At 39.5% G+C, this 18,162-nt stretch overlaps 1 protein-coding gene across 1 annotated transcript in view; it reads left to right on the top strand.

Moving 5' to 3' along the window:
- Positions 1-3,559: 3,559 nt before the first annotated feature.
- Positions 3,560-18,162, top strand: part of ATM (ATM serine/threonine kinase) — a 69,657-nt gene continuing 55,054 nt past the window's right edge. Inside the window, 12 exon segments of the mRNA XM_009890923.1 lie at positions 3,560-3,631; positions 3,717-3,829; positions 5,063-5,208; positions 5,618-5,782; positions 8,595-8,760; positions 9,055-9,293; positions 10,069-10,232; positions 10,612-10,781; positions 12,251-12,622; positions 13,180-13,374; positions 13,705-13,800; positions 17,436-17,661. Of these exon segments, the coding sequence (XP_009889225.1) occupies positions 3,560-3,631; positions 3,717-3,829; positions 5,063-5,208; positions 5,618-5,782; positions 8,595-8,760; positions 9,055-9,293; positions 10,069-10,232; positions 10,612-10,781; positions 12,251-12,622; positions 13,180-13,374; positions 13,705-13,800; positions 17,436-17,661 (2,124 nt within the window).

Here is an 18,162-nt window from a genome sequence, read left to right as displayed (position 1 = left end):
TGGGTGAGCTCATCATTTTAGTTTTGTTTCTTAAACCAATATTCATCAACCTTCACAGCACCAGAAAGACTTAGCTAAAGGCGGTGGTGGTGAAGCTGGAAGAAGAGCTGCACTAGGAAGCCTGTTTATCCACCCAAATTCTCAGGTGCCTCATGGAAGAGGAATCCCTATTAGAAGACAGAAATGGCTACAAGGAATATCCTGTCCTAGAACCTTAGGTTGCTCGGAAGTTTTCTGGGTATGATGCACGCACCGTGCCACAACAGACACAAGATAGGACGGCTCATCCGTAGCACCCATGACGTTGCCAAGATTGTCTACTATGTCTGCAAGTCTCTGGTTGGCATGTAAGACAAACTTGTAACTTAACCAATTTTTTAATAGAAAAGTACAGTGAGAGATCTCCCTTGTATGATTTTAAATCTTCTTTTGCAGAGCATGCAGTTCCTAAAAATCCTCAATTACGTCACAATAATAAAAGCACTGAAATCGCTTACTAGCCTCACTTCTCAAGACAGGACCAAGAAACATTTCAGGCCGTATTTAAAAATAAACTGTGCTGGAGGAATACTGAAGAAAAGCCTTAATGGCTTTGGATTCAAAAAAAATTGTGGACAACTGAAAACTGAACCTCACAACGCCAGCTGCCAGCAAATCCTGACAGCCTGCACCTACACATGCTTACGTGTGGCTCTTAAATATGTGGGTCATATTTTTGATTACCATCCATTTGTGTTTATCTTCGGCAGTATCCAAATAACTCAAAGCATAAAGTCGTTTAAAAAATTCACCGTCTCCTGCCGACATCCTGAAGAACGCTTACTCTGCCCCTTCCACAGACACTGAGCAAACCCCCCGCTCCCAGTCCCACCTCACAGGTGACAGAGACTGGAACGGAAAGAGCAACGGGCTGAACCTTAACCCAGCCTCCTCTGGCATTTTGGATCACCCCTGTATTCCTCCTGCACTCGCATACCTTATTACACCCCACTCACCAGGCATCTCGCTGCAGGTGGACACCAAAACCCACCAGTTTCGTGAACCCGCCCCGGGCCCGACCACCCCCACGGAGGCGGCCCGGCCCGGCGGGCTGCCCTGCGCCCGCGGCGGCTCCAGAGGCCCAGAAGTCCTCTCCAGACCGAGACCAAGAATCAGGGTCTTAAATTAAGCTGACCTGACCTGATCTGAAATTGCAGAGAAACGGTAGTTTCTAATGTGGTAAAGAGCTAAGTTTTCGTTACACCTCATGTTACAGTAATTTGACCAATTCAGGAACTATCTTAATCTTTTGATAAAAATTCAAACATACAAATTGACTTAGTACTAAGATATATCGGAATTCTGTAAGAAGACCACGTGAGCTTTATAAAATCCACAGAAAATGACAAGGGTCAATTTAAGAAGAAATTCTGTTGCTAGGAGACAAGAACTGCAAGAAACCCCAATAATGTTTCTTCATTTTAAATAGTAACTGGATTAAGAAATAGTAACCATAGATGAACAAGAAATAACCAGGAAGGTCAAGGAGTGAGTTTGAGTGAATTTATTGAAATTCAATGCAAATGTAAAACATTTTGATCAAACTGTCTTTTATGCTTACTGCAACTGCATATGTAAGTAAACGCAGAGTAAACATCAGATCCATCCCCATGTGCTGAATCTATGTTTTGGTGTATAATTTTTTTCTATGTGTTCATTCATCCTTCTTCCACTATATATCTGACTTTTATAACTCATCTGTATGTGTTGAGTCATAGTATAGTAACAAACTAAACACAGGGGAGCATTTATTGGAAGTTTGTCCATATGAAACCTTTTTGTGGCATGTTGTCTCAGTTTATAAGTGGACTCCAGCATATATAAAGCATTTTGTCTATGCAAAAATTAAGGCTATATAAATCATGACTCCAATAACTTCTTTATTCCTCTATATCCATATCATTATATAATTTCATACTGCCAGGCCTTTTGAGATGTTTTTTACTGTTAGTCAAGAATCCCTTTGTACTGCAAAATATTAAGTTCATTAAGTAAATGATATGCTAGTTTTATCAAACCTCTAGTTCCTGCTGTAGTGGTTTTACCAGCTGTGAACGTCTCCCATATTCTGCTCTACTGTTTTTTTTTTTTTTTTTCGTTTTAATCTTCTTTTGTGTGTTCCTTCCTTGCCCTGTGTAATTTTTATAGGGGATGAGAGCAGTCGTAAGATGATAGTGGGAGAACGAGGAGGAGGAATAGTAGATGGACTCAGTCTTGGGAATTCTTCGCTGTTATTACGGCAGTTGAAATACCGCAAAGTACAGCGGAGAGGACTGACTGCTTCCCTGTTGGTACCCAGTCCCTACGACATCCGGCACGTGTTGCCATGGTTCTCAGTCAACCACTTCGCGGCCCGTCAGCATTTTAGAAGCCATTAGTTTTTAAAAAGTTGCATCTTCATTTCAGCTTCTTTTTCAGCAAAAGCAGCAAGTTAGTAGGGGAACACTACCGCGTTTAAATCAGTTCAGTCCAGTACAGCCAACTTTCATGCTTCCCACGTTTTCCTTTTCATACATGCCTGATCGGTCACCGTATTTCTGATCGTACCTAGTCCCAGCTTGATCTTGATTGAAGCTGAAGGAAATAAATATACTCTAAGACAGTAGATATTTAAAGTTTTACTTGTCTAAAGTGGATATTCTTATATTCTAACGGGCTCAAGGTGCAGTGCTGTGCATTGTGAACGCCCGTTCTCAACTGCTTATTGCCACCTGAGCAGCATATGCTTGGAGTTACTTCCCACTTGCCTTATCTGTCCATTTCAGATAGCAGCTGCTTTGCAGGGGTAAAAGGAGAAGCATGGAAGTTGCATAGTATGTCGGTGTCATGATCTGCTTGAGCATAACTTTATGTAAACCAGAAATGCAGAAATGCTAATTCCAACCTCCGTTGAAGGAGGTGAAGCATAATTTTAAGTGCTCACAGGAGGGAAAAGTTGTTTCGTCTTATGATTGATGCTTGAGCATCCTTTGACATGTTGAGTCCAGAGGGATTTGTCAATATGATAGTGCATACCTGTGAAAATGTAGGATGCGAGAGAGGAAGAGTTTTCAATTGCCACCTCCTCCTGGCAGCATCAGGTTAAGGCAGCTACTGGTGACAGCAAGCTATGGAAAGTTAGTGCTGTTTGCCTGAATGTATTCAGCTCTGCGGCATTTGGATCTTATCATAATTGCGCACCATATTATCTGACCAACTCTACTCTTATCCCTCATAAAAAGGGAGGAAGTCAGAGTCATGCGAAGGGGGTCTCTGCTGTTATTCTTTACTGTTGCCTGTGGGAATAGACCACATTCTCAAGCTGAGACTGCTTCAGTCTTATGGCCTGTAAGTCTAACTCAAGAGACCAATGAGCTTTTCAGCAAAATAACACTATGATTGTCTTTGATACTGGATTTTGAATACATTGCATTCTCGATTTTTGGACTGGTTGATTTGGCTCTGTGTTAAATAAAATAATTGCTGTTTTATCCTTTTCTTCTCTTTGCAGATATAAACGACACTTGCATTAAACTGAACCATGAGTCTTGCATTACATGATCTGCTCATTTGTTGTCGTCGCCTTGAAAATGAGAAAGCTACGGAGCGAAGGGTAACAACTTTTCTTTTGCTGTGTGTGCCTCAATTAGCAATGAAGGAAATCATTAATAATTCTTTTTATTGAAATACATTTTCAGAAGGAAATTGAAAATTTCAAGCGACTTCTCCGTGATTCTGAAACAGTTCTCCAGCTGGACCGGAATTCTGATTCTAAACAAGGAAAGCAACTCAACTGGGATGCTGTATTTAGGTAGTTTCTTTTTTTTGGTCTGTGTGAATGGTTGCAATTTTCTTACATGGAACGTCACTCTTTTATTTATTTGGCCTATTTTAATGCTAATGCTTTTTAATGCTTTAGACTTCTTGTCAGCTTGTAAACGAGAAATTACTTATGTTGGTCTCTAAAGGAGATAAATTTACAATAGCCAAAAATGCAACACTTACCACATACAGAAAACTTAACTGTTAGGAAACTGTTAATTGGGTGATCATTTTACCTTGCAAAAATAATTGTTACTTTATTTATTGAAAATTATCTTCTGCATCTGATTTTCAACGTATAGTTCATATGTAGATTATAGGTAGCTCATTAAAATTCTTTGTGTTACTGAGCTCTTCAAGACACAGTATTACTGTGGCTTGTGAATTAAAGAAGCTGTGCTGAGGTTTGTAGAGGCCCATTTTTGATATAATCTGCTTTAGGTGTACTACAAGATTGGACTGAGCACGAGTGTGATAAGTTCTTAGAGCAGCTGGGATCAGTGTTAAATTTCATGTTGAAAGTGCATCTGAAGCATTAGTTTTCGTAGGCTGGTGTCTGGTCAGCTTTCCAGTATGTTTTTTAGTTGGACAGCATTGGAATAGTTCTTGTTTCATAGCTGTACCAAAAATATTTTAAGAGGAATTTGATAAATTTTGTATGTTGCTTTTGAGATGGCAAATAATATATTAGAAATACAGAGGAGGAATACAAAAATAAGAGACTGAATACAAATAGCAGGCCAGAAAATTTACAGTAATTGCCAGTGATAAAGCCAGTGACAAGTTTAGTCTATTCTTAGATGTAAAATCTAATCTATATGTTAATTTTAAATAATGGAGAAATAGGACTTGAAGGTTTTCCCCAATAAAACCAATGACAAGTACTTCATTTTATTTTGTTGGATAATGTTGTAGCATAAATAAAAAGACTTAACATTGTTTTTTTTCCCTAATTATGAATTGTATGCTTAGCATTATGCAAAGTTTAAAGGAAAGTGTGGTTCCTGTTCAAGTTGCTTCTGGATTGTCTTTGAAATGAACAGCTCCTTTTATAGATTATTTTGATCAGGCTTAGACTGTAATATATTTCAGTTGGTTTTAGTCTTTGATAATTAGAATTGTAAGAACAAGGAGCACTGACATTCTAGGCTAAAATATTTACCTATTTTACTTTAGTCATAAATGTGCAGATCCTTGATTAATATCTCTCTTATTTTTGAAGTGTCTTGCAGAAATATTTCCAAAAAGAAATGAAAAACCTGCAGCTGACAAAACCAAATGTGTCTGCTTCAACCCAAACTACCAGACAGAAAAAGATGCAAGAAGTTGGAAGTTTGGTCAAATATTTCATCAGATGTGCTAATAAAAGTCAGTTACATGTATTCTTATAGAATTACTGTTTTGTTTTGGTGCTTTGCTTTAAATTTTAAATTTTTACTGTGAAGTAAATTACCAGGGTCGGTTTCATCTTGCGCTCTTCCAGGTATTTACAGTGTAAATATCTTCATGTGAATCAGTTCCTTGTTTTCCTTCTCTGTCCTTGTTGACACTTGCAGTGCCATTTTCTGATGAGTCAATGTGTATATAACTGATGTATCCTCTCATAAGTTATTTCTTTCTTAGAAACAGTTGGTTTAAGAAGATGATTCCTAGTGGAACTGTTTCTGAACTGCAGTGGGTTTTTTTGATGTTTAAGTAAACATTTGCAGTCAATTAATTCCAGATTTGTTTGGCACGCTTTGGGTTAATCACAGTTTCACGTTGTTTTTTCACGTAGGAGGACCCAGACTGAAATGTCAGGAACTTCTGACTTACGTCATGGAAATTGTAAGAGATCCAACAAGTTGTGCTGCTTATGGGTCTGACTGTAGTAGTATACTCCTAAAAGATATCCTCTCAGTAAGGAAATATTGGTGTGAGATATCCCAGCAGCAGTGGTCAGGTAACATTTTTAAGCCTACTTATATGTGTCTTTTCCTGTTATTGAAGTATGTTTAGGTACATTTTAATTTGTTTGATGCCCTGTTGTGTGAGGTATTACACAAAACATGGAGTAAAATAGCATCAGCCTTGAAGGCTTACAGTTGAAATAAACAAAGCAGCAAACATTAGGAACTGATTTTTTTCTTTCTGCCTACTGTTTGTCTATTGCTTGCTGAAACATACGTACTTATATACAATCCGGTTATGTTTGCATGTTCTCCACATGTATCACAAATGCATGGAATGTGTGTGCTGGAAAACTGGTGTTGGTGTGCAGTTGTTTGCAAGTTATTAGGTATTGGCTGGTATAGTTTTGATATAGTTAATGTATTACTCTTGAATTCTATTACCTGAGTTTTGTTGCCTTATGAAGGCCCTAAAAACCCATTGAGTCACTGTTGTTATATGCACATATTGCATATAAAGAAAATAACTAGAGAGCTTAAGATTTAAATAGACAAAAATAGATTAAAAAGTTGGGTAATCACATAGCATGCAACCTGAACTGAGTGGAAGTGCAAATGTAATTTTTCACTTTTCAGAGGATTCGTTTTGACTCAAAGACAGTTAACTTATTTAGCTTGGAGAAGAAGTTTATGTATTTTGAATCCTCTGATACATAGTAAGATGTCAACTCGTGTGTTTTCATTTGTTGATGCAATAGAACAGTAATTTGGAAAAAAAAAACTATTAGAAGTTTTACAGTGTAGTTTGTTGGATGTTGCATGTGCGATTCTGTAGAGATACCATCTTCATTTGCATAGTGTAGTGCTTTGAAGTCAGAGTTTGGATTTCTGAAAAGCGTTTTATGAGAAAATACTCCGCTCTGTAGCTGGAAGAGAGTCACTTAACTACAGAATAGAAATTAAACCTGCAAAGAACTCAGAAGAGGAATCTGGTGATACTGGGAGCGAAGGAGGAGACAGAAAAACCTGCTGAAGGCTGGGAAATCAGAGCAACTAAAATGGAAACATTCAGGATGGAGGATGTGGTTGGGTAATCGGAGAGCCTGAGGATGGGATCTGAGAAATTAAAGAAGTTGGTACTGTTTGACTGTGGAGGTAGGACTGGAGGTTGAAGATTGAATGGGAAGCTGGAACTGTATAGGAAAGCTGAGACTAGGAGCCAGTGAAGGGGGTAGATGACAAAGGGCTGTCAGCCTGCAGGTTGGAGCAGAACGCGAAGGCAGGGACTGATCAGGGAGGATGGAGTTCGGAGCAGTAAACAGGAAAGGCATCTGAAGAAGAACTGAGTACTCAGGTAGAACTGAGGGTAGGCAATGGGACAAGAAGCCAGGGATGTTGAAGGCGGATATTGAAGGCGACAGAAAAGGAAAACTGAGGCCGAGTGTCACTGCAAGGGTACGTACAGGTTGCATGAGGAGCCTCTGGGAATTGTTGCGTGATAGTTAGGTAGTTTATGAACATGGAATTTAGCTGAGTCTGTTTGTGTATGGACAGAAGCTAGAAGTGTGACAGAATAAATTTTGACATTACATCGTAAAGGGCACAGTGGAATTTCATTACTGAAGTGAGGCAGGACTGAAGGCCATAAATCTAGAGGAAGTCAGATTTAAATCCATTAAATGGAACAAGCTGCTGTTATTAAAGGAGGGATATATGAGCTTTGTAAAGGTTTTCATAACCTTTTTTAGGAACTCCACCTTAATGCTTGTTTATAATTCTTGGAGTACATTGGAGAAGTCTGTGCACTGGTGGCATTGTTAGACCAACAGAGATTTACTCATTACAGTAACTGGCTGTTCTGCATCCCAAGGACTGTATGATACAACAGGTCTGAGCTCATGTCTGTTTGACTGTGAACAATGTAGTCATAGTGGCTGGGGTTCCCAAAAGATCATTCTACCTATAATTTTACTCAGAGAAAAGGAGGCCTGAGAGGTGGATGTCCATTCATTCAAGGTGTTGTCCCAGAACAGCTGCTGAGGTCATAGGACTGAATCAATATTTCTTCCTGCTGTGGTTCTTTGCAGCGGATATTGTGCATTGGTGTACTGAGGGACACTATCATGTCATTTATAGGTGGCATAAATGAAATAGCAGCAAGGCTTTTGTATGTGTCATGTTAACTGACGGTGATGGTTGGATCAGTAATGTGCTCCCGTGATTTGTATGAGGCAGTGTGATGATTCCTAAATGGGCCTTGAGATAAGAAAGGAAAAATCTGTGGAAGAGGTCTTTGTTTCAAAAAACTTGTCAATGCAAAGCTCGGATGTATTGGTCCGCAGGCTGGAGTGAACTAGCTGAGCTGCATGTAATGGAAAGATGGGGAGCCTCGGTACCAACTGTTCCAATCTGTTGACCTGTTCCTGCTGCACCAAATTCTTTGTTAATTTATGTGTGGCTGTAAAGGGTTTCTGAGTACTTTTACTGTGTAATTTGCAGCAAGCGGAGCCCACTGTGCTGAGCAATCAACGTAGAGTAGAAGTTGAGTGTGGAATTAGTTGTGAAAGTTGATCGTGTGGCTGTGGTTACTTTGTACGTGTAGTACAAAGCAGATCATATCCCAGCTCAGAGCAAATATAACTTTACTTACAGTGTAGACAAGACCACGCTTTATTTTTTTTCCACATTTAACTTTTGTGAATAATGTCATGCCACTGAATTCAGAGTGGTGATTTCTGTACATTTAATGTAACATTTTCCTTCAAGCATTTTTATGTAATCCCCTGTAATATATATGTTTTTTATATATATTTGTATATTTATAACATATATATCCATTATATACTTTTTTTAATACATTTGCAGAGTTGCTGATTCTGTATGGCCAATTATACCTCAGACCATCTGGGAAGATAAATAGAGTCTTGGTGGCTAGGATAATTCACACGCTTATGAGAGGGTACTGCTTCCAAACTGATGGGTTGAGTTCCGATATGTTTATGTTCTTTACAAAAGCAATGCAGTGTGCAAGGTATGTTGCAAGTGCTCCTTTTGTATGCTAATACCTACTTTTAGACAACAACTCATTTTAAGTATTTGAGATTAGACTGGAGTAGTAGCAGGTAATGCTTCCTTAGACATATTTTGTTGTTCTGTCTTTGAACACCAATTTAATAAATTCTTTAAAATATTAATAACTTCTGCATTTGTTAGGCAGATAATATTCTGAATATAGTTACTTGCTAGTATTTACATTTAAACAATTCCTGTGAATTGAAATAAGATTATTTCTTCTGGAAGTTTGAGCATTTGGTTTATGTTGCAGGCAGGAGAAGAATACTGCGGGCCTGGATCATATTGTTGGAGCAATGAATATCTTCTGCAATAAGTTTGCTGTTAACTGTCGCATACGGATTTGTAAAATAGGGGAAGAAATTTTGCCTACAGTGCTTTATATATGGACTCAGTATAGACCAAAGGATTCCCTGAAGGAATCAATAATTGAGTTATTTCGTCTCCAAGTTCATGTTCATCATCCAAAGGGTGCAAAAACTCAAGGAAAAGGTACAATAAAAAGCTCCCTTTTTTTTTTTCCTGTCGCTGTGTATGATTGTTCGAATTATTCTGCCAACTTTCTGAATTTTGATACTGAGTCTTGGAAACATTAATGGGAGTGGTGATTACTTGTCAGTAGTTTTATGCTATAGGTTAATATTGAGTGAAACTGAAAATGAGTTTTGAAATTGTATGCACTAATAGAATATTAAGTTCTGTAAAGGTTGACTGTTTTTTTTTAATCAAAAGGTTATTTTAATTACTAAATCAAAGCACAAGGTCTTTGGGGAAGGGAAATAACGGTTTAGATTACCAGGTTTATTTAAGCCCAGAAATTACTGCTGTGGTCTGAGTATGACTTATTGTATAAAACTGGTCAGAGAACATTACCCAGTAATTGTATTTGTCTGTCATGACCTATTTCAGTTATAGTATCCTCTTTTTAAAAAGATTATTTTTTTTTCCTTTATCTACAAATGGCAAAGAGTTTATAATTAGTCTGAATTTGTCCATTGCACTTCATTGTAGTCTTTCCAGTTAGCTAAAGCATTATTTATTAGAAACTTTGTTCCTACCCCAATTACTTGTATACACAGATTAAATTCTCTCTTAACTTTTTTACTTTATTAATTCTTCATTGTAAGACTTGTTTTGCAGGCCTGCATTTGTTAGGCTTCGTATGCTTTACTCTGATTTTGGCTGTATTTTGTGATGTCTAGGTAGGTTTACATAGTGTTTCAGGTGGGTGGCACATGTTATCTTTTTATTGTTTTTGCATGTACAGGTGCATATGACTCAACAAAATGGCAAAGTATCTTACATAACCTATATGACCTGCTGGTGAATGAAATAAATCACATCAGTAGTAGAGGAAAGTATTCTTCAGGCTCACGTAATATTGCTGTAAAGGAAAATTTGATTGAGTTAATGGCTGATATTTGTCATCAGGTAACATTTTTAGTGGAACATAAAGTTGACTATATTTACTGTGTTGTATGTTTTGCTTTTTAAAGTAATATTGCTTTAATGTTTCCTCAAAATCGTTTACTGAAGTATTAGTACCTATTGTCTGTGTTCTATTGTGTTTAGTTGTTAACTTTTGTGCAGCTTAGAAATGTGTGGACTCCTAAATTATACTAGATTTTACTAGTGCTGCTTATTAGACTATAAGCAGAGATTCTGTTTTAATAAAGAATAATGCTGGTTGCCTTTTAAGAGGCTTTATACACAGTAAAAAATGGACCAGTTTAGTTTGACATTTCAGTTTTCCTGTAAATACTACTGGGTTTTTTTTATGTACATACCTTTTAATCTTTCTTTATAAAAGGTTTTTACAGAGGATACCAAAGTTCTGGAAATTACCCAGCCGTATACCATTTCCCAAAGAGAGCCCAGTGATGAAACAGTATCAAGCAAGCGCAGGAGGATTGAACTAGGCTGGGAACTAATTCGAGACAACCTGCAGAGATCACAGAAGGACTTTGATGTCATACCTTGGTAATAACATCTTTACATGAAACAAACATCACTACGGACATCTTTTTACATTTAAGTGTTCTCCTGAATATGTTGTGCTTTCAAATTAGGTGCCTGCACATGCTGTAATTATATATCTAAGCAATAAGCTTAAATTCTTACAGCATTTGGGAAGTAGTGAGTAGTGTTCTTGGCTCTCTTGCTTTAAAACCTTTTTATCTTTGGTTTCCTAAGAAATAACAAAGGAGGTCTAGTAAACTGTATTGTAGTCTATAAGATACTACTGCCCCTGTTTTTTTAACCTATCTTTTATGCTAGGTATTACCAGTCATTCTGTAAGTGTTGTGTGTGTGTGATCCAGCTTATGAGTATTAGGAAATTAGTGTGAGATTTACTGCTGTCTTAAGCTGGCTGCGTCGCAGGACAGCAGCCATTAGCAGTCTGGCCATTCTGGACTAGTTCACACAGTTTGCCATAATACCTGGCCGAAGAACTGCTGCAGTGCAAGGTCTGGCACCTCAGCTTGGACCCTGAGGAAGGGTATTTTCTTTGACATGATGGACTTCTGAACTGGAGGTATAGCTACACATCTTCATCCACCGACTGCCACAGAAGGACTCTGTACCAGAGAGCGTAGCAGGGAGTCAGGTCGTTGTCAAAAGACCACAGCTAGATTTTTCCAGAACTTAGCAGTTACAGTCCTCAGCCAAATAATGTTGACTAATTTTAGCTAAAAGGGATTACATGGGATGTTTTTTGCTGTTCCTGTTCCTTTCTGTCTTTCTGAGTTTTCTGTGAAACTGCTGTACAGGATTCCAGAACAGCGTAGCGGCTTCTGAATTGGGTCCTGAGCTGGGGCAGCAGGTTTGTGTGTGTGTGTGTGTGTTTGTTGCTTCACAGTATTGAGGCAAAGTGGCTATTTAGGATCTGATTGAGAAGCTAACACGCCATTCTGTGTAGAGGGGGCAATCTTCAAGAAATACTGTGAGTACTGTAATTTACTCACTTGAGTAGAGCTGCATCCATTGCTGTGAGCAAAACCCTTCCAACTTACCATCCCCAGCTTAAAATTTATCAAATGAACAAAATGTTATTTTTCTTATCTGTGGAGATGTTGTTGATGATGTATTGTTTCCTGGTTATGTAATTTCACCCTTGAGGTCGCTCCCTGGGTCAGAGTGTACAACAGGCTAGTCCAGAAGAAGGAGAAAAATAATTTTCTTGCCTGAAATTTTCTTCCCTTGTGGTCAGAAATTAGTGAACCGAGCTTGTAAGAAATTAGTATTGATATTGAGGCTAGACAAGCAGACTTTTCAAGTAAAAACAGTGGAAATATTGAATCTTTAACGTTTGATAGTAAACAAATCAGCTCAATACTGGAAAGTCTAAATGTGAAATGACAATCAGAGGATGCTTTGTTTGTTCATTTACTTTCAAAGAGGCAAATTTATGTATGTTTGATATTAATTGTTTCACTTTGTGTTTTCAAGGTTACAGATTACAACTCAGTTAATATCAAAGTATCCCATGAGTCTTCCTAACAGTGAGCTGCCTCCCTTACTCAGTGTGCTTCACCAGTTACTGCCTCAGCAGCGCCGAGGAGAAAGGACCCCATATGTACTGAAGTGTCTTACAGAGGTAGCTTTGTGTCAAAACCAGAAAACCGATTTGAAGAGCAGCCACAAATTGGAGCTCCAGAGAACCTGGGCAAAGATTTGGTCACTTACTATTCGTAGCGTAAGTTTCCAGCAAATTGAAGTAGAGAGCTTTGGGCTACTCGGAGCTATGATCCAAGGAAACCTTGTTGTAACAGATAAAGAACTCTGGAAGATATTTTCAGGACCTGCATGCAAGCCTTCAAGGTAAAATGGGAAGCAAGGATATTTTGTGTCTTGATTCACATTGCTCTTTCCTGTGCAACCAAACCCACTGTATTACTCAAAATAATACCCCTGTGGCTGTATTTCTAGTTAACAAATGCCCACATGTGCATTTTAAGCATTTGAAATGAGCATGAATACATACATAAGTCTGAAAGCAGAGGCAGAAGAGGAGAGGCAAGAATCTTCAAATTTAAAATGGACTAAAAATGTAAAACCTGTCTAAAAATGTAAAATCTGACTGAAAGATTGATTTTTTTGAAGTTAAAAAGTATGTTTTTTTCTAAATATATTTTTATTCTGAAATGAGTATTCTGAAACAGTCTTTAGAATTGACAGGAAGTGTCTGTAATAGCCAAAATGTGGCTTTTGAAAATGCAAAGATTCTAATAAACAAGTTTTCCAGTATGCGTGCTTATTAACTTCTTATGTACTTGATGCTCCCTGAGCATGCAGAAATACTGACTTTGCTTTAGAGTGCTCATCAACTAATACCACGGTGTTTCTCACAAATGCCCTGTGTTCCATTTGTGTTACAGTTCTGCTCTATGTTGTTTAGCATTAGTGATGTCTGCCTATTCAGTGCCAAAAAATTTGGATGTAGGAATGGAACAGAATAATTGTGAAAGAAATCTGGATTCTGTGTTAAAGGAGGCAATAATTAAATGGGTACTGTCCTCCTATTTCGAGGAAGAAATGGAAGAATGTGCTGAGTTGCCTCCTGTGCTCTGCAGGTAAAGTCTTTGTGGCGTAATTTTATGTGTAAGCTGACTGTATAATACAGAAGATTGTGCAGGGAAAAGTAGCGATGCAGAATTGTATTACGTTAATGCTTTGCTAGAGTTTATAGGGTTTTAAAGCTTACTGTAGAATGTTATTATGGGGACATAATTTAGTTATCTGTGTGTAGCATAGCAGATACATGAAGTATATGTTAGAAGTCTTAAGTGAAAATTTAAGCTTCTTTGAAGCTGCGCTGTGAAGCTGGTTAACATTTGGGTGCCCTTCAAGAATCCCAAGAGCTTGTCCGATTACAAGAAAATAACAATTTTCTGTTTTTACAGTGATTTTCCACATCTTGTATTACAAAAAATTCTTGTGAGCCTTACAATGAAGAACTGTAGAGCTGCCATGAGTTTCTTCCAAAATGATGCTAAATGGTATGTTTTTAAATCAATCATTATAGATACTTAAGCTTCTTACATTTATCGTTTTAGCAAGCAGAGATAATGAAATGCATAATTCCTCAATTCACATCTTTCTGTAATAAATCTTTCAGACCCCATAAAAATAATGGTTCTTTTGCAGTTTGTTAAGATGCTTTAAGCAGATGTTAAAGTAGTCTCTTGCTGACAGTCAAAATGGGAATATGTGTATCATCTCTCTTCAGCAATACAGCTAAATATTAGGCTCTTTAATCATACCATTAGGTATTTTTAACTCATTACAATAATATTTTTTGAATAATTTGTAACTTTATACAAACATATATTCATGCTTTTTAACATTACTTTCCATTCTAAAGGAAGCATATATCTGAAGATTTTTCCTGAAGATAGATGTAGAAAGTTGGCTAGATGCTTACCTAACATATGTCCTCATGCCACTCCACCTATATTTGTGGCCTCAGCCACACGTTACTTGAGTCTGTCAGAGTCACTCTGTGAATGTTGTTGCATCTTTCACTGATGCATATGTTCACGTTCTTGGACTATACCCAGTTTCCTCTTAATGAATCTAAAAGGTGTGTAACTTGTTCTGATGGAAGATAAGACTTTCCTACCTAGAAGTTAAAACTACTAGTTTCAGGGGTTTTGTGAATTCCTGCTCCAATTGTGTAAAGTAGGTTGAGGTCAGCCATCTTAACACAAAACAGATGCTGCTATATGAACTACAGTAGAACGTATGATGTGTGAGCAGGGACATCTCGAACTAGATCAGGTTGCTCAGAGCCCCGTCCAACCTGACCTTGAATGTTTCCAGGGATGGGGCATCTACCACCTCTCTGGGCAACCTGTGCCAGTGTTTCACCACCCTCATGGTAAAAAGTGTCTTCCTTCTATCTAGTCTAAATCTCCCCTTTTTTAGTTTAAAACCATTACCCCTTGTCCTGTTACAACAGGCCCTGCTAAAAAGCCTGGCACCATCTTTCTATAAGCCCCCTGAAAGGCCGCAATAAGGTCTCCCTGGAGCCTTCTCTTCTCCAGACTGAACAACCCCAAGTCTCTCAGCCTGTCCTCGTAGGAGAGGTGCTCCAGCCCTCTGATCATTTTTGTGGGGCTCCCCTCTGGATCCACTCCAACAGGGCCACGCTGAGGGCTCCAGAGCTGGATGCAGTACTCCAGGTGAGGTCTCACCAGAGCAGCGTAGAGGGTCCAGATCCCTTCACCTACTGGCCACGCTTCTTTTGATGCAGCCGAGGATATGGTTGACCTCCTGGGCTGTGAGCACACATTACTAGCTCTTGTCCAGCTCTTCATCCACCAGTACCCCCAGGTCCTTCTTGGCAGGGCTGCTCTCAATCCCTTCGTCCCCCAGCCTGGATTGATACCGGGGTTTGCCCTGACCCAGGTGCAGGACCCTGCACTTGGCCTTGTTGAACCTCATGAGGTTCATATACGCCCACTTCTTGAGCTTCTCCAGGTCCCTCTGGATGGCATCCCATGCCTCAGGTATGTCAACTGCACCACTCAGCTTGGTGTCCTCTGCAGGCTTCCTGAGGGTGCACTTGATCACACTATCCCTGTCATTGATGAAGATACTAAACAGTACTGGTCCTAATATGGACCCTTGAGGGACACCACTTGTCACCAGTCTCCATCTGGACATTGAGCCATTGACCACTACCCTCTGGATGTGACCATCCAACCCATTCCTCATCCGCTGAACAGTCCACCCATCAAATCCATACCTCTCCAGTTTAGAGAGCAGGATGTTGTGGGGAACTGTGTCAGAGGTCTTACACAAGTGCAGATAGACGACATCTGTGGCTTTTCCCTTGTCCACTGATGTAGTCAGTCCATCATAGAAGGCCACTAAGTTGGTCAGGCAGGATTTGCCCTTGGTGAAGCCATGGTGGCTGTCTTGAATCACCTTCCTTTCCTCCATGTGCCTTAGCATAGCTTCTGGGAGGATCTGCTCCATAATCTTCCCATGCACAGAGGTGAGGCTGATAGGTTGGTAGTTCCCAGTGTCCTCCTTTCTACCCTTTTTAAAAATGGGTGCAATGTTTCCCTTTTTCCAGTCACCGGGGTCTTCCCCTGACTGTTGTGACTTTTCAGATGTCTTGGAGAGTGGCTTGGCAACTACATCAGCCAATTCCTTCAGGACTCTGGGATGCATCTCATCAGGTCCCATAGACTTTTGTATGTTCAGGTTCCTCAGGTGGTCATGAACCTGATCTTCTCTTACGGTGGGAAGGACTTTGTTCTCCCAGTCCCCGTCTTGTTGTCCATCCACTCGAGAGGTGTGAGAAGAGGGGTTGCCAGTGAAGACTGAGGCAAAAAAGTTGTTGAATACCTCAGCCCTCTCCTCGTCCATTGTTACCAGTTTTTCAGTCTTGCTCATCAGAGGGGTGTACCTTCTTTGACCTTCCTTTTCTGGCTGACAGACCTGTAGAAGCCCTTCTTATCATTCTTTGTGTCCCTTGCCGAGTTCAGCTCCAATTGTGCCTTGGCCTTCCTCACCTCATCGCTACACAACTGGGCAGCATCCCTATACTCTTCCTAGGATACCTGTCCCTGCTTCCACTGCCTGTGTATTTCTTTCTTGCCTTTTAGTTTGACCAGGAGGTCTCAACTCAGCCATGCTGTTTTTTTGCCTTCCTTTCTGAATTTCTTACACCTGGGGATCGAGAGGTCTTGTGCTCTATGGAAAGCATCCTTAAAAATCTGCCAGCTCTGTTCTGCTCCCTTGTCCCTGAGGGCAGTTTCCCAGGGTGTCCTATTGACTAACTCCTTGAAGAACTGAAATTTTGCTTTCCTAAATTTCAGAGTCCTGACTTTACTCTTCACCTGACCCATATCCCTCAGGACTGTGAACTCCACCAGTGTATGATCACTGCAGCTCAGGCTGTCTCCAGTCTTGATGTCACCAATTAGCTCACCTGTGTTGGTGACCAACAAGTCCAGCATCACATGCCCTCTGGTGGGGCTGTCTATTACCTGGCTGAAGAAGTTATCCTCAATGCACTCCAGGAGGCTCCTGGATTCCCTACAGCTCACCCTGCTACTCTTCCAGCAGATATCAAGGTGGTTCAAGTCCCCCAGCAGGACAAGAGCCTGTGAGCGCAATGCCTCCTGTAGCTGGAGTAAGAAGGTTTCATCAACAGGCTCACCTTGATTGGGCAGCCTGTAGTAGACACCAACCACAAGGCTCCCTTTGTTGCCTGGGTCTCTAATTTGTATCCATAAGCTTTCAACCTGCTTGTGGCTATTCTTCAGAGACAGCTCTTCACACTCTACCCATTTCTTGATGTAGAGGGCAACGCCTGCACCCCTCCTTGCTTGCCCATCCCTTCTGAACAGCTTGTAGCCATTGATAGCCGTACTCCAGTCATGGGATTCATCCCACCAAGTTTTAGTAATGGCAACTAGATCATAGCTTTCTAGCAGCACAGTGGCTTCCAGCTCCTCCTGTTTGTAGACAGATGTTTTATAGATATCTATAGATAATTTAGATAATAGATGGAATATTTTAGTTTGCTTTTGTTTATTTCTTGCATTTAAATAATAGTTTTAAAGACTTCTAAGACGTATACTGGCTGCTAAAGTAAAAATTATGTCTCTTCTTCAAGTATGCAACACTTGCAAGGGAAAGAAGAAAACAATTTTTCTGATGTTGAAGAGCTGTATCTGCAGACAACATTTGATGAAATGGATATTTTCACTAACTTTGCAGTAAATGTTGCAGATAAAAATGCAACTGGTTCAAGACTTGCCATCAACCAAAATCTTAGGGAAACACTGGAGTACTGTCTTCTAGCAATGTCAGAAAAGCTTTTAAGCAGCTATGCTCCTAAGGTAAGTTAGAAACTACATCCTTGTATTTGTGCTCCCAACCATTGTATTTTCAAGGCAAAGTATATAGATTTTGCCGCTAAAAATGACCTGCAAGCATTTTAATAACTATATTCAATAAGGCGAAGTAGAGAAGTCTGTATTTCTTTACATCATTGGAAAAATATCCATAGTTTTCATAAGTATGTGGGAATATGTAGAAGCTATATAGAAGTGGAAGTATGTGCAAAATTGCCACATAAACCACTGCTACCCTGCTTTTTATGATGTTGGTTTCAACTTCTGTGCCCCTGTAACGCTTTAAGCTCTTGCATGTTTTCAGCCAAGATAGCCTGGGGCATAAACATCTTAAATAGTTACGTTTTGTAAAAAGAGGCAGCTGTGTAAAGGAGTAATTGTAAAGGAAGCTGCAAATACAGGCTATATTAAAAAGAGCACAGCCAGCACTCAAGGGAACTGATTATCCCCCTCTACTCAGTACCTTTAGATGTCATCTGAAATACT

The sequence above is a fragment of the Charadrius vociferus genome, unplaced genomic scaffold (genome assembly GCF_000708025.1).
Source record: "Charadrius vociferus isolate BGI_N301 unplaced genomic scaffold, ASM70802v2 scaffold118, whole genome shotgun sequence".
Classification (NCBI taxonomy): domain Eukaryota; kingdom Metazoa; phylum Chordata; class Aves; order Charadriiformes; family Charadriidae; genus Charadrius; species Charadrius vociferus.
The sequence above is the reverse complement of the archived record's forward strand: the minus strand, read 5'-3'. Positions and strand labels throughout refer to the sequence as shown.